Source organism: Magallana gigas, chromosome 5 (assembly GCF_963853765.1).
Source record: "Magallana gigas chromosome 5, xbMagGiga1.1, whole genome shotgun sequence".
Lineage (NCBI taxonomy): Eukaryota > Metazoa > Mollusca > Bivalvia > Ostreida > Ostreidae > Magallana > Magallana gigas.
Genome location: NC_088857.1, coordinates 46,563,328 through 46,580,762, shown reverse-complemented (window position 1 = coordinate 46,580,762; position 17,435 = coordinate 46,563,328). Strand labels below are relative to the sequence as shown.

The following is a 17,435-nucleotide window of genomic DNA, read 5'->3' as shown; positions in this document are numbered from 1 at the left end:
CGATACAAACTATGTCAGTGGGATAACGTGTTATTTAAGGTTTTCTATAATGAAAGAACAAAAAGGTGCTTCACATAAATGATGAATGTTTATAACATTATAACATAGGTTATGTGGCTATGTGTAGTTTCTGTTCTCTTCGGTTCTACTGCTACATTAACTCTTGATACATCAGGGGTATAACGGTCAGTGGTGTTACCAAAAATCGTTGTTACACCACTGACAAAATTGTTACACCACATGACACTATTTAACAATTTTACTTTTTCTTCCATTTCATTTATATTTTGAACATTTTGAGAAATTGTGATTTATCAATTTTACAAGTTAGACACTTTCATGATAAAGAAAGCGTGGCTATTTGATTGCAATAGTGTTTTCTTAAATCTTAAAAATGAGAAGCGTTACACCATTGACATTATTTGTGACACCACTAGCATTGTTTATTACACCACTGACATTATTTGTAACACCACTAGCATTATTTGTTACACCATTGACATTTTGTTACACCACTGACAATATGTGTTACACCACTGACATAATTGTTACACCATTGACATTATTTGTTACACGATTGAAATTATTTGTTACACCATTGACATTATTTGTTACACCACTGACAAATCCTATGGTAGTATATGGTAGTTGCTCGGGACTGGAGCGTGGTGATGGACCCGTGAAAATGTGAAGAGGGGCATTCCCTCGGAAAGTTTTGAGATTATCCCTGGCTATTCTATATGGTACATTATGTAAGTTGTTCTTGTTTATTCTGAAATGTTTAAAAAATCTCAGGAGTCAGGACCCCGTGTTCCCTGCATGCAAACCAAGTTTAGCAAATTAAAAAATCCACTTAGAAATTAGATCACATATATGAGCACTATCTGCTTCACATTTCCTCACCAAAAATACTAATTTTTAATATGGACATCCTAGCAATTAGTAGACATAAATAAAAATTAATGTGTTATATTAAAAATTTAGATCTCTTAACTTTACAAAATTATAGATTTAAAATGTACCAGCTGCTAATTGTAAGAGAACATGCGTTTCGATTTTATTTTTAGTTAGATAACCGTGCGTAATAGTTGGAATGTTTATTTTTCTTAAAAGTCAATACCATCTCTTTGGTAGCCGAGATGCATCCTTCCGGGCTAACCACATCTCCACGATAAAAACGTAATGTTAAAAGTAATTGGTGACACTTGTATTGGAAATCTACAGTGCCCCGAAATGAAATATTAAGGCATGTATTCCCCAAAAACTTAAAAACAAGCTTGCTAACTTTTCCAAAACTTTCAGTACTTTAATTTTATATTATAATAACTGTTTAAACACTTGTAAACATACATGTACGTATGCATGTTAACTTGTATTCTTATTTCAAAAAAATTCTAACAACTTCTACGATTGATATAAGCTATAGTGCCCTTTACGAGTTTGCATTCCATGACTTTTTCGATCGTTATTACAGTGGGTCGGTGTACATGTAAATATTTTTGTACCAATTAAATGCTGTTGAATGAGTACTACTGGTTGATTTTCACTGTAAATTACTATCACATATAAATCCTAACTTGTTCAAACATAAAACCTTGAATGCCCTTTACGAGTTTGCATTCCATGACTTTTTCGATCGTTATTACAGTGGGTCGGTGTACATGTAAATATTTTTGTACCAATTAAATGCTGTTGAATTAGTACTTCTGGTTGATTTTCACTGTAAATTACTATCACATATAAATCCTAACTTGTTCAAACATAAAACCTTGAATGGGCAGCTTACTTTTGCCCTGAATGCTTTTATACGTAATGTTCACTGGAGCTTGACGGGTAGTTCTGGATAATAGGCCGACCAGTCGACATTACGGCATCTCTACATGTACAGTTCTAACGAAATTTAAACTTCCGACGAGTAGAAACGTAAACAGATGAAGTGTACTTTCGAGGTGCAAATTATTGAGCGAAAAATGGAAATTAAACATATGTTGTGCAAGTCTACCAGCCAGTCAGGTCAGTGGCTCTACTCCTCGTCTATGTAAATGTTCCGTTTGGTCACTATAGACATTATCCTTTTAAATGCCGGTTTGTGAACTTAGTTCGTCATTAGTTCATAACATTGGAATGAATTAGACCGTGATTTATTCCAATTCTGTGTGGTTAGGATTTTAAAAAGTTCTTTTTTTACTTTATGTATGTCCATTACCTTGCGTTTATTTATCAGTCTCATAAGAGTATATTCCTAGTCAGGCCAAACAATTGGACAACAATTCGTCAGCGGTCTTGAAATGTGTTGTAACGTGAGATCTATTTTCTCTTTGTTGTACCCAGCCAGGTATGGAAAACACTCGAGTGCAATGAGTTGAATACATAATTAAAAATAAATACATGGCACAGCACGGTGTCTCTTCGATTTAACGAAGCCGGGTCTAATTTGTTCTGCCCTAGATTTTTGAATGAATTTTTTTACATGAATTTCTACTGATATAATTATTTTTTTAAGATAAAAAAATAAGACATTTACCACACCGTTTGTTTAAGGGGCAATCTCAAAGTTTGTTAATTTTTAACATGGGACCCTATGGGATTTTGCTTGAAATGTATCAATTTTGCAATTTTTTAAAAACTTCTGCCCTAGGGATATCTTTTTCTGTTTTACATATTAAAGTTATTGCTAAAAGGCATCAAATGGTCAAATAAAAAAACACTTTTACCTCCTGGTTTGTTCCAGGGGTCTTATCAAAGTTGTTTTTTGTATGCCCAATTTCCCAGATTTGTCAGGTAATGGCTATTTTGTATTTGACAAAGGCGGAAATGGTGATCTTTATAGTATGATTAAAACATTCAGACATATTTAAGTAATAAATAAATATAAAACATCACATATTAAGGGTCATTAATATAAAATACATGGTTACTGTCTTGAAATATATGAATTAAGCTATATTTAGGCGGGATAAGAAAACGTGACAGAGGGCTAGGCTTGCTGAACTTTCTTCACGTTTTCGACCCGAGCCCAAATATAGCTTATACTTCGAGACATTTATGTTTATTCCACAATATAATATCAATTTTACGCATCAAATGAGCTATTTTCAACAAATTTCGTTGAATATCTGCAGTTGAAACTATCACGCCATGGCGTCAACAAAGCAAAAAGATGACGTCAAAATACAAATGAAACGCTGCGCGAAAGCGTGCGTACTCGTTCTGTACTCGGCCTCGTTAAACAGGTCGCTTTATAGTACCTGTACTCGTGTCAGCTCAAGGAACCTGGAGTGTTTTATGAATCTCAGCTTCGTATGATCAGATACTGGTCGACCTCACACCGCTTGTGAAACCCTCCTTTTGGCACACGTAGTTTCTTTGTTTCTATGTTTTAATTTATATCAGCTGAGTATTTTAATTTGTCTGTATTGTCTTCAGGAATTTAATGGTGTTCATAAAACCACGGTCACGGGGAAAGCCGAAACACAATATACGCATTTCTTAAACTTTATAAACATCGAAGTTTCTTTGAATGCATTTTGTGGCAGTGCTCATTAAGGGACAATATTTGTTCAAATACCTAAGTGTCATACATAATGTTTAAATCAGTTTGTTAAATGGTCATTGAATAATGTCACCTTTTAACTTTTCAACGTGGACTATTTCGTGATAGTTAAAAAAAAAAGCTTCAATAACAACACGTATTGTACTGACTCCGCGGCCCAAAGTGAGAATTCCAAGTACTTTTAAAAACTTCCATAAATCAGCCTAACTTTGATTGATTCGTTCTATGGGGTACAGGGGCAACTTCTCAGGTCTTTCTATCTCTGGTCAAACACTCACTTGCAAAACGAAAACAGGCGGTAAAAGAAGCTTCTGAACATTTTTTTTTTCAACAACTACGCATAAATATTGTAGTATTTCTTACAATTATGTATACATAGCTGTGTATAATTATTTGTTTGAAACACAGGTAGGACCTTATCTTATAAGGGAAAGGCGGACCTTATATGTTAACATTAAAGGTCCGGCCGGACCGATTAACGGGTCGGACCTTAAATTATACGACACGGGCCGCTACATTTTCATCCCCACAATTGTTATTTACTTTGGCAGTGTCCGCTGAGAGAGCTCGCGATTTATACGCGGATATTAATCCCGCGTGTTTAACCAGGAATCTAGTATTGCCATTTTAACATGACCTGCTGTGACTGAACCGCTATTTCCCTAACATAATTATCGTTTACAGTAACTATAATACTATATCCAAAGTTTTTGCTTCAGTTACTTTTTGACCAATTTAAATGAGATACATATTACCTGTCAACGAATGAAATTCGAAATCGATACAAGGAGGAAAATCCAAGATTTCCTCTTTGACACATGATCTTTTTTGACCCAAAGAAATTAACATGATCAAAAACAAATTTCTTACGGAGATTTATTAGTTTATAATGAGAAATGTTTACATCTTTTCTCCACTCGGAGGTACTCGGGATACCCTGCACAATTTTCCAACGTTATCATCCGGGTATTTTTTTTCACGTCCTTAGACTTTCTATTCTTGGTTGTGCATTGAAACCTGGAGCGTTAGGAGGGTGTTTCAAAACGGAACATCTGAGCTCATTGTAGCAGATGAACGTAGTTTGGACACCAAGGTGTTGATGATTATCGAGCTATGAAGCAGAAATGGTGGAAGCAGAAACTTGGGATAGAGTATAGAGACGATCTGAAGATACATGTACATAAAGTTCCGTTTTATGAAAGTTTGATGCTACAATAATAACGTTCCCGTCCCACTTCATGCACCACGGACTCTATACATTGTAATACGATGTCCTCTTAATATCGCTTTTACTCTGTCGGGTTATTTTGTCAAATTTGTTAAAATAAATAGCCATAGGACGAACAGTCCGTGAACAAACGAAATCTTTAAATTAATCAACAGCTATCGTTCTTTTAACGGGGCATTAAATTCATCACTTCTCTCTCTCTCTCTCTCTCTCTCTCTCTCTCTCTCTGTCTCTCTCTCTCTCTCTCTCTCTCTCTCTGTCTCTCTCTCTCTCTCTCTCTCTCTCTCTCTCTCTCTCTCTCTCTCTCTCTCTCTCTCTCTCTCTCTCTCTCTCTCTCTCTCTCTCTCTATTAAAAAAAGTGAGCCTATTATTCTTTTTCAGAGATTTTGTTAAAAAAAAGTTTTAAAAACCCCTTAATTATCCCTATTGAAGTTTGCAAATTGTTAATTTGCCAAATGCTTCTGTATGCTTGAATTGCATTTAAATTCAGCAAAGTTAAGCACACATCACGTGATCGATAAGAACAAATGACTCAAGATAATGGGGATGGTTTGGTGTAAAAACTCATCAACTTCTAAAGCATTAGTCCACAGTTTAATCGTATATTTATGTATTTCACTCATCTTAAGCTTGTCTCCGAATACAATAAGTTAAATCTTTGAATAATTGTATAGCTAAGCAATATTTTGACATAGTCATGAGGTTACATACAAAATCTACCTAGCTTTTTAATTTATAAGGTAAAATTTATTTCAAGCCCACTCACTGTTTTTATTCGCTTCTAGCATGGTTCAATTTTAAAGAACTATGGAAATAAAATTGGCATGTATTAGACCTGTAGTTAGTTTCCACAACAATAATCCTTGCTCAAAGCTAGGAGAAACAACTGAGATGCCCCTATGTAAATACAGTAAACATAGATTATATACATGTAACCAGTGCGAGTTAAGGGACACATAGCTTGTCAAATGTATTTCAAAATTGAAAAAAAAGACATTTTCTTGGCTGAAATCGATTTTTTCTTAAATCAGAGTTGGTTCTTTGCCCTTTTTATCCCCCAACAGTTCAACATGATCTAATTCAATAATCTGATAAACGGGCCGTGTAGATTTCAGTCTGGCTGTTTCTATAGAGCTATGAATTAACTGTAAGTTTCCGTAAGAAATATTGAAAATTTTATAATATTTGGTAGATGTAGATATAGTACATTGAATACGTCTTGTAAATATTAACTATTTATCGATTGGTCGAAATCTACAGCGACTGAAACTGACAAGAAATTGACAGGACTGAAATTGACACGCCCTGTTTATCGATAAGTCAAAGCCTAAAAAAAATTACAAACTGCACGAAATAATCATGATGATGTCAGACTCAAAATCTCACAGGAGACTATTTGGCTGTTTCTTTTAGCTAACGTACTTATGTACATTAACAGTAATTAAGCGATTTTCACTAATCAATTTATTGATTAATTAAAAGAAAGATGTTAATATAAATGATAAAATGCTTTCATTGATGATTCATGCAGGTTATGAAGGTAGCGATCATTGGAGAATAAAAATTACAACGCGGGTTATGTATTTTTATGCAATGTCGTTACCTTCATATACTGAATGAATCACCAAAGAAAGCATTTTATTGTTTAAATATATGCATTGCATGTTTTTAATTACATGTAAATTTACATGTATCATGATTGCGGTGGGTTTTTTATGCATTAAATCTCTTATTACCTTTAAAAATCCACAGGAACCATCATATGGTATCACATATACGATGTAAATATTGTGTCATCATTATAATCATGTATACTACACTGTAATTAATTACTCTAATAAATAAAATAACTGGGCAGATAGTGCTATATAAAGTTACGTTCATCTCATCTCTCTGAATTCCTAAAGTCTAACCATTTTACCGCGCTGAAAATTATATCTGATAAATAATATATATATATATATATATATATATATATATATATATATATATATATATATATATATATATATATATATATATATATATATATATATATATATATATATATTAATTATATATTACCGAAGAAATGAATGTAGTTCTTAATATAAAGACAATTGGAATGATTATAACTTTTCGTATCATGTGATATTTTGATGGATGTGAACTCGTTTGCTTGATGCTGGCTTCAACACAGGGATATGTACGTGTGTAATTCTTGAAAGAAGTTTTTTACTTTTTTAGAATTATTTTTCTGCATTTTTACAAATGCTGTGTGACTGTTTATATAAAACGAAATCAAGAATAGGAACCACGAAAAACGTTTCGTCCTTGATGTATGACATAAATTGAATATGATAATATGTAAGCAACTCAGTAAAGTAATGATTTAACATAAATTCATGACAAAATCAATGAGCAATGTACAACAATTGTTTAGTTATGGATCATGAGAATACCGGAGGCATGATTATCGGATAATAATAGCAATTATACCTCAATTGTGTCTCAATATTCCAGCCAGCCTGGATCATTTGATACTTAATGCATTAAATAAGTACCACCAGTCAGATATTGAACAAGTAAAATCAATGTCGCGAAGTTTTAACAATGTTGCACAGCGTTTACAAGTAAGTGTTATACATGTACATGTATCTAGTTAAAGTATGTTTCCTTGAAGTCTGCTATTCATTAACTGTTTGTGAAAACTGATAAATAAGTGATGACGACATCAACATTTTTTAGATGTCAATCTTCATTTCTAAGCCACGAATATCTAATTAGACACATTTTTATATAACAAGATTGGAATTTAAAATAAGTAAATGAATTTCGTTATACATATCTGCCATTTACATCGTATTGGATCAAATCATATTCTGTCTTCATAACATGATTTAACACCAACTGGATTTAACCCCATTTTTCATTTCAAATTATTAATCTATTTTCAGGATGAAACACATCACCCGCTCCTTCTTTGGCCTGTGTTTATTCGGTGTATTGGTGATACTCATTTCCCTTCAAATCGATCTACGACAAAAATACATCCAACCTTCGCTGGAGGCACTCTTTGTACACAAAGTGTTCGTGAAAGAATACACTGTAAAGCCAGAGAAATATTCTTGTCCAAGCAACGTTTCCAGTACGCGCGTAGAGGACATTCTTTGCTTGGTATGTATGACGTTATATGAATTGTTTGGTTCTTGGTAATTTCGTTTTTCATTGCGGTAGTGTCGGTACTACATGTATCTGGTCGTTGTCGTAGAGTTTGCAAATGACATTATAGAGTCAGCACCCGCAGCTTTACCACTATGTGGTCTAGGAAATTTAATAAAGTTTTCATTTATTTTATGCAGCAAGTTTAGTTTGAAACGCAGGTGAAACAATAGTGCTTAGAATAACATTAAAGTGCATTTCTTTTCTCAATTTTACCATCATACCCGAAAGTTACGATAATCGTAGACAACAATTACAAGCATGTGCCTCACATATATGTAGCCAAGAACACTGTCTGGCTTGAAAGTGTGATTGGATGAAATATCCCGTACATGAATTCGTTATATATCCACGTTTGTCTGTTGTTTAAACCATAAAATGTGATCGCCATTTTTTGGTCAGAGTTAAAGCAATAACAACCATTTGCTACATGTACCACACAATGGAAATCCATTCTGCTAACGAGTCTGGGTTGTTTTTTTCAATTGTCTTAGGAGAAAAGGACGTTCCTCAAGAATTTCAAAAACCCTTGCTGGTATGAACCATCCGGAAAAAGTCAAAGCAGTTCTTCCTCTGTTCAAAACAAAACTCTTCGGTGCCTGCCTTATTTTCACATTTTTGGCGTTTGCAAGACAGGGACAACAGACCTCTTCTTTAGATTAATTCAGCACCCCCAGATCTTGCCCAATGCGGGGGTTCTGGGGAAAGAAACATGGTTTTGGTCCTGGAGGAGATACGGAGAATGTACGTACATTGCCATAATTACATGTCCCTTATTCTACACTATATATGTGCAGAATTGCAATATAAATTTGACTCTGTCTTATGTTGTAACATAATATACTGGTGATAAATGATAACTTTGATAATTTTGTTGTTCAGATACCGACGGATATACTAAAGTGACTGTAAAACAGTTCACACGAGCGTTTGACGCTCAAAAAATTGGGGAGACTAAAATGTCTATAGAAGATGGGTCACAGTATTCAGATCTTATAACAGGTACTTTTTTTCCTCTGGAGAGAGAGAGAGAGAGAGAGAGAGAGAGAGAGAGAGAGAGAGAGAGAGAGAGAGAGAAAGAGAGAGAGATGATTCTTTTACTCTTTTGTCTGTACAGACTCTCTACTAAAGGGAAAAAAGGAGACGGACAGACAGAGAAAAACAGACACACGAAAAGACAGACATAAAGACTTGAAGCTAGATGTTATGATTAAATTTCAGAATAACTGTTAAATATAAGAAAATTATGAATTCTCTGGTTGAAAAATTCCTGTTACGTATGTAAATCTAAAACAAATATTGTAAATAATGTATACCATTTATGGACTAAATATCCTTTTAAAAAATCATTTATATCCACAAAATTTTAATTTCTCAAAAAAACCCCTCAAGAATAAGTCAATCTCAGCTTCTCTGGTGTTGTTGCGATGGTCGTATAGATCCTATTGCGTTCATCTATGAATGATATTGATTTAAGAAGCGCATTGATGAAAAAGTTTTCCGGTCAATTTTTTCTTTGATACGTCGATCAATAGAGAAATTATTATCTTCATTTCTTATCATTTAATAAAACATTTTCAAATAAAAAAATGTGAAGTGTCATTGATCAAAAATGTAAATAATGTAAAAGAAGCGGCGCGTATGAATACAAAACAACAACAGCAACAATATTCAAAATGGATTCGCCTTCAGCTGATGCAGAGCTACTGGGCTGAATTTAATGGATTAAACACAAATAGTGAGATAAATTTGAACCGGCTGAATTGAAAACGAAAGGAAAATACAGACTGTACATGCGATAGCTTGTGATATCATTCACTGTGTATTAAAACTAGTTTTCATGCGAGATCGCTGGAATATGCAACTGGACATAACCATCCAAGGAAAAGCGATCGTGGACGAAAATAGCTGATATGTCGACAAAGAATAGTATGTATAAGCGACTTTTGTATACTTTGTGGTAACTAGATAGCCAGTGACGTACTTAAATGGTATATATCTGCCGCTTGGAATTCACCGAAGGAGTTGATGCATTACTCATAGCTTTTCTATACGACGCTTATTTTGATGGCCGATCATCTACGTGTGTAAATTTTAAAATTATCGTTACCAAATTGGAACAGCAGTGTTACCGTGAAAGTTTATATGCCTATACGTTCGTTATAATATTGAAATCCTTAAAAGGAACAGCCAGCCTCGCTGTAAATGTTGATTGATCTCAAGCAGACGAAATCGTGAGAAGACGCTTAATTTTCTATTTCGTGAATCAAACAAAGTGTTTTGTTTATTTTTGAAGGTTAAACTTTCAAGTTTTTATATTCACAAGTTTGCATTTTGTTTGCTGACATTAAACAGACACAACACTACATTTTGTTGACAGTGTTTATCTTGGAAATTCCCGTTCTATAAATAGTGTTAGATCAGAGCAGTTGAGAAAAGTAGATCCGGCGAAAATTTTATTGATGCAGGTATCAAAGAAATTTTTCAACCAATCAGAAGCGCCGATATCTCATCAAACGAATAAATATTAAATGATTTAAGGATGATAAACATATACTTTGGTTTCATCAATATTCGTTGAATAACGATTTTCGTGGATTTCGTTGTTGAGTTGATCCATGAAATTAAATATTCATTGAAATGCAATTTCTATTAACATTTTGTATTGAAAGGGTCATTGGCCACGAATTTACGAATCCTTGAAACTGTGATATTCACTAAAGTCTTTATCCACGAAAATTGATACCCTTGAATATTAATGAAACCACAGTACTGTATTCATTATAAATACTTGTTGTTTGTAACTCATGATTGTCCAACATTTCCATATATCTGGATTTCTGGTTCCATAACTTCGCAACATTGGTATAACTCCTACAGGGCACGGCGATCCCATGGATTTCTGGGATCACAAACATTGGCGAGACATTCACCAGAACGATCCCTATGCTAACGTCCCAAAGGTCATGACCCCACACCTCGTGAAGCACGTGCTTCCTAACATCAAACTCATTCTTCTCCTCCGAGAACCCGCGGAAAGGTACTTTTTTTTATTAGATTTCTCTTAGTTTTGTCCATATTCACGTTTAAGTTTTCAAAGATTTATCTATCGACCCATATATGGCTCGTAGCAACGGGCCAAGTGTGGGTGGAAGGTCAGGACTCATACCAAATATTCCTGACGAGCAATTTAAAAAGTGAACAAACATTCACCATTGGGGGTCAAGAAGGGAGGCTGTTATTAGAATACAGACATGAAATATACCGGTCCTTTGTTCCCTACGTGTACATGCATATATGCAATCCGGACTTTCGAGCAACAGGTCCACTCTGAATCAAACACAACCTACAGACAATTATCATAGTTCAAAGTATGATTTTTTAGGCTCAAATAAAGTTGATTAAGATAATGCGTAAATAGTGTAAGAAAATAAATAAATAAAAGAGCTCGACTAAAGGTAAGTGAATTGACATTGCAGGCTCTACAGTCATTATTATCATGGAGGGTACGGGAGGACCCCAGAGGAATTTCACCATGACGTCATCGCGGGGATTCAACGCTTAAATGAATGCGTGGAAAGGAGCAGTTACAGGGGTTGTTTATATGGACATAATTTGACAACAACTTTACCGGTAATGGCTTTTGTTTATTTGTTTATTGGGCTATTGTTTAAATTTCATTAGCTGTCTCTCTGTTGGATATGGTTAATTGATGTTTTTAAGGTATATATATCAGCATAGCACACATTTACATTAAACTATGGCGTCGGCGTCCGCACTTGGTTAAAGTATTTGTTGCAGGTCCTGTATCTAAGCTATTACTTTTCCTATCTTCACCAAACTTGCATGGATGATGCATCTGGACCTACGTATGGACTTGAAAGACTTGGATGCTGAATCTGAATCCTGAATTTCAGGTGCTGGTCAGGAGGTTAAGGTTTTTGGAGCAAGTTAAAGTTTTTGTTGCAGGTGCCCCTTGGTAGCAATATCTAAGTTACTACTGGTTCTAGCTTCACCAAACTTGCATGGATGGTGGGTCTTATGATACTGATGCACCAGACAGGCTTTAATGCAAAATCTGAGCCATAGGTTTCGGATGCTGGAGGAGGTTAAGGTTATTAGAACTGGTTAAAGTTTTTGGAGCAGGTGCCCTCTGATGAATATATCTTAGTTATTACTGGTCCTAACGTCACCAAACTTGCATGGATTGTGGGTCTTATGATCCTGATGCACCAGACTGGCTTGAATGCTGAATCTGAGCTATAGGTTTTGGATGCTGGAGGTTAAGGTTTTTAGAGCTAGTTAAAGTTTTTGAAACAGGTGCCCTCTGAGGATAGTATCTTAGTTATTACTGGTTCTAACTGCACTAAGCTTGCATTGATGATGCGTCTTATGATACTGATGCACTAGACTGGCTTGAATGCTAAATCTGAGCCATAGGTTTTGGATGCTGGAGGAGGTTAAGGTTTTTAGAACTGGTTAAAGTTTTTGGAGCAGGTGCCCTCTGATTAATATATCTTAGTAACTACTGGTCCTAACGTTACCAAACTTGCATGGATCGTGGGTCTTATGATACTGATGCACCAGACAGGCTGGAATGCTGAATTTGAAGCATAGTTTTTGGATGCTGGAGGAGGTTAAGGTTTTTAGAACTGGTTAAAGTTTTTTGGAGCAGGTACCCTCTGATGAATATATCTTAGTTATTACTGGCCATACATCACCAAACTTGCATGGATTGTGGGTCTTATGATACTGATGCACCAGACAGGCTTGAATGCTGAATCTGAGCCATAGTTTTTGGATGCTGAAGGAGGTTAAAGTTTTTAGAGCTGGTTAAAGTTTTTGGAGCAGGTGCCCTTTGATGATATCTTAATTACTACTGGTCCTAACTTCACCAAATTTGCATAGATGGTGCATGTTATGATACTTATGCACCAGACTGGCTTGAATACTGAATCTGCGCCATAGGTTTTGGATGCTGAAGGAGGTTAAAGTTTTTAGAGCTGGTTAAAGGTTTTGAAACAGGTGCCCTCTGATGATGATATCTTAGTTATTACTGGTTCTAACTTCACTAAGCTTGCATTGATGATGCGTCTTATGATACTGATGCACCTGACAGGAGTGAATGCTGAATCTGAGCCATAGGTTTTGGATGCTGGATGAGGTTAAGTTTTTATATAACATGTCACATGTTTTATAGATAATAGCTTGCATAGTTGATTTACTATAATATAAATGAATTGCAGAGGTATCTTCAGATGCAGAGCCTGATCTCCATTATCAAGGATGCTAAAAAAAATCTCCTACCTCACTCAAACCTGCTTGATAGATGTGTTTGTTGTTAAATGATATAACATGATTCCTATGATATAGTATTGTATGATATGATACTCAATTGATTAATATGAAACAATATTATATCATATGTTATATTGTATAAAGTTATATGATACGATATGATATTGTATCAATTTTTTTTATATTTTATGATATGATATTGTTTCATGATATTGTTATGTATAGTATTGTATATTATGATACAATGTTGTATAATATGATATTGTATCATTAACATATTATTAAATCACATGATACTGTTAAAATGATATTGCAAAATATAATATTGTATCATATAATACGATATTGTATATTATATTATATAGTATCATATGATATTGTATAATATGATATAAGTTTATATAATCTATTATTATATCACAGGGTATTGTATAATATGATATTGAAATATATAATATTGTATTATATGATACAATATTTATAATGATATTGTATTATATAATATATTACTATATCACTTGATATTGTATCATATGATATGATTCAATTTTGTATCAAATTATATTGTATCATATGATTCAATATCATATTATGTATCAAATTTGATACAGTATCATTCAATACAATGTCATACTATATTAAACAATATGATATTATGATGTACAATTTTGTGATGTATTATGTGATATGATATTACATCATATAATACTATATTATATCATATATAATGATATTGTATTATGTGATCAAATACATCAATGTAAAACACAATACAATGTCAAATGATGTGTTACAATATAAAATCTCATTATTTATTACGGTATTTTATTGTATTATATGATATATATTGTTAGTATGGTATGAAACAATATTGTTTTTTATATTATTGTATTGATAAACTTTGTATCTTATAATATCTTATGAAATGAATAGATGATTATCATACAATTTTTTAACAGATGATTATCGATATTGTGTCAAATCAGTATCCATGAATATCCAAGATCATAAAGTATGATTTTCATATTTCATGATAAAGGTGGTCTTAAGGTGATGCCTCATAAAGGTGATGCCTCGTCTCGGTGAGCTTTGTAATCTGTGATTACCTATGTTTTTACTTTTACTAATACGCTTATGTTCTGTATTTATTTCCTTTAGCTTCCATTGTCAGCAAGTTTGTACTATATTCATCTAAAAGAATGGATGTCTGTTTTCCCACGGGATCAAATATTCATCTTTAGAAATGAAGATTATAGGAAAGATAAGAAGTACAGCCTATTCAAATTATTTGAGTTTCTCGAAGTCGGTATGTAGTTTTAACCCCAATGTTGTTCTTTTTAAACTATTAGATTGATTAACAAATAAACAACTAACTGCAGGTTAGACTAAAATATTAGTCATATGTTTACTAGCATAACAAAATCTTATAAGTTAATTAAATATCTTCTTTTTGGCTTAAAAGTACTCTCAGATTCAGTCCGTGTGTTTTTATTACTAGTATCAAGAATTTATCTGTATATTCATCATTAGTCTAATAGCCTCTTTAGAAGCCTAATTACTTTTTTATGTTTATCTCACCAGTTTTAAATCTGTAATGTTTCTCTTTTGAAACCTAATTTTCCTTTTTAAGAAAAAATTCAACTGTACCTGTACATGTATGTAGCCCATGTTTTCATGTCTATTAGATATATAAAGAGGTATTGTGCACTTAGTACACGATTTCGCCTACAATTAAACGTTTTTGCAATCATCAGACAATTTCAATATTTTGAAAATATTTCGTTAAAGTATATTAAAAAACCGCAAATAACACAATTCCAATGTTAAAAGGGTCTTAATTATCTTACACGACATTATTAAAATCTTAAGGATTTGTTAAGAATTATAGGAAAATAGGTACTTGTGGTATGCAATTAAATGTTGGAAACGGGTATTTGACTATTTGAACCACTGTAAACTAAAGAAATCCGATTAAAATCATGTTCTACAGAAATTTTAGTACACGTTTACATTAAACTAATTTTGGTTTAACGTGGTCTTCGTACTGAAAATTAGTGACTTTTTAAGTACAATCCTGTATATAGCAACATATATCAAAAAGACAGCCAATAAAAATGGTAAATGCGTGGACCAGTGGTAACGCATAGGTCTTCGTGTTTTTGCGGTAAATTGAATAATGATAAAAAAAGAAAGTTTTAATTACTTAAATCTATTCTTCAGGTTGTTTTTTATGTAAATTTTCCTGTTTAATTCTGAATAAGAGAACACTTAAAATAGATAGATCTCTTCAATAACATTATACTCCATTTACACTTACATTCATTGCATTTTCCTAGAAGATATCACGGTTCAGAATATCTATTGACTTTATACACAGAGTGCTATTTATTCATTCTCGATGCAGGATTCCTTAACATATAAGGAGTGAAAGACATTTTTATAAAATCAGTACCTATTGCGACAGGTACCTTTATGTTTTGTTACAGGAACTTTCTGCAACGTTAAATTGCCTACCCAAGGACAGTAACACAAGTTCCCATTTCCAGTTTCTGTTGAACGAGGGGTGTTAGTGGGTTAAACTGTTTAACTTTCTATTGTCTGAATAGTCAGTAGATAATTATTTCATATAAAAAAAACCCAATATTTTTTTGCGATGTAAGACACTAGTAACATCACAAAGGTTCCGAATTATACGCGAAGATATTCAAATGCTGCCGTTAAATAGTTCCGATGAATATTTACAATTGACAAATATTACTAAAAGAGTTTCCCGGTTTCTGTCTATATAATTTTCCATAGCAAAAATTGGAAGTCATAATACAAGTTTCTTGTGTTTTCTATGACAGGTGATATCAGCACTCGACTGGTGGATACTATTGTTAATCTACCAAAGGCATACGAGACCAAACTGAAAACCGTTCAGGGATCTATGTTAAATGAAACATGGGAGATCTTAACCGAGTTTTTCGAAGAACCAAACAGAAAACTAGCGGAGATGTTAAATGATGACCGGTATTTATGGAAAGATACGGCTTTCAACTATAGACCAAAAACAGCCTTAAGAAAAAACTTATCAAAAACCAATACATTGAAAAGGTACTATGAGAGGAAGAAGGCATCCAAACTTAACCCGAATTCTGAAATAGACCAGCTAATAAAAGTATCCAAGAATTTCGAGGAATGGTTTGCAATGGTTAAAAAGCGCCAGGAAGAAAAAGTCAGGTCAAAGGGATCAATTTTAAAGACATCAAAAGTACCATACCAACAAAAGAAACGAGAAACTAAAGATATTTCAATGAAGAAATATAAACTTGATGCAAAACTGAACCGTAGTGAAACTCATAACTATCTAAAAAAGATGGTTAAATTCAAAAGTATGGAGCCTGTAAAAATAGTGAGAAGAGATAATGGTTCCCATCAAAGTAGATCTAATGTAAACATAAACCACAGGGCCATTGGTAAAAGGGGGAAAAGGAGGAAAACACGGAATATATGATAATGTTCTACATAGTGGTCTCTATTGTTATAAAACATGGCATTTCTCCTTCTCAGGATTACCATATGTTTTTCATCCGACATGTCAATTTAATTATGAAATTGTTATACTTTACCTTTTGACGATGTATACAATCGTTGTTACAGGCGGACATCTTTTGTTTGCTGTTTGTAAATATTGTTGTAAACTGGGCTAATGCTCATGATGTTATTGCGGTATACTAAATGTACAATTGTTTTATTGTCGTAAACAGCATGTACAATACATGATGCTTACCATGTGTTCATATCTGATATAAAGGTTAAAGGGTTGTAAATTAAATATTTCATTAATTTTTCGTCATTTTTTAAAAATTAAATAATTGTAGCTCCATAGTATTATAAATATTATAAGACACCCATATATTAATGTTGATGTAAGTACGACTTCGTCTTAATGAAACAATACTTATTTAAAAGACTCATTTTTGTTTTATTTTCTGAAGGACCAATATTTCTTGATTACTAGGTCACTAGTATTCAATAGTATTTAGTAAAATTGTCTAAGATATAATATGTACACTTGTAGTGTGCGATTATTTTGAGGGAAATAATGTTTTTTAAAGAGTTTAAGTTGATAAAAATAATAGTTTTGTTGTTGTTGTTTGTTAGTTTGACATT

The 17,435-nt window shown here is 33.2% G+C and overlaps 1 protein-coding gene across 2 annotated transcripts; it reads left to right on the top strand.

The window, feature by feature from the left end:
- The first annotated feature begins 1,831 nt into the window (after nucleotides 1-1,831).
- LOC105346189 (carbohydrate sulfotransferase 15) lies at nucleotides 1,832-17,106 on the top strand. 2 transcript variants are annotated; one of them, XM_034446717.2, is made up of 8 exons: nucleotides 1,832-2,013; nucleotides 7,718-7,937; nucleotides 8,477-8,726; nucleotides 8,865-8,984; nucleotides 10,863-11,022; nucleotides 11,462-11,615; nucleotides 14,439-14,586; nucleotides 16,127-17,106. In XM_034446717.2, exons 2-8 carry the CDS (start codon nucleotides 7,719-7,721, stop codon nucleotides 16,774-16,776), a joined length of 1,701 nt encoding a protein of 566 aa, XP_034302608.2. In that variant the 5' UTR covers nucleotides 1,832-2,013; nucleotide 7,718; the 3' UTR covers nucleotides 16,777-17,106. The 2 variants fall into 2 exon arrangements, with proteins under 2 accessions (XP_034302608.2, XP_034302570.2); XM_034446679.2 differs by lacking the exon at nucleotides 1,832-2,013 and adding an exon at nucleotides 7,255-7,393.
- Nucleotides 17,107-17,435: the final 329 nt, after the last annotated feature.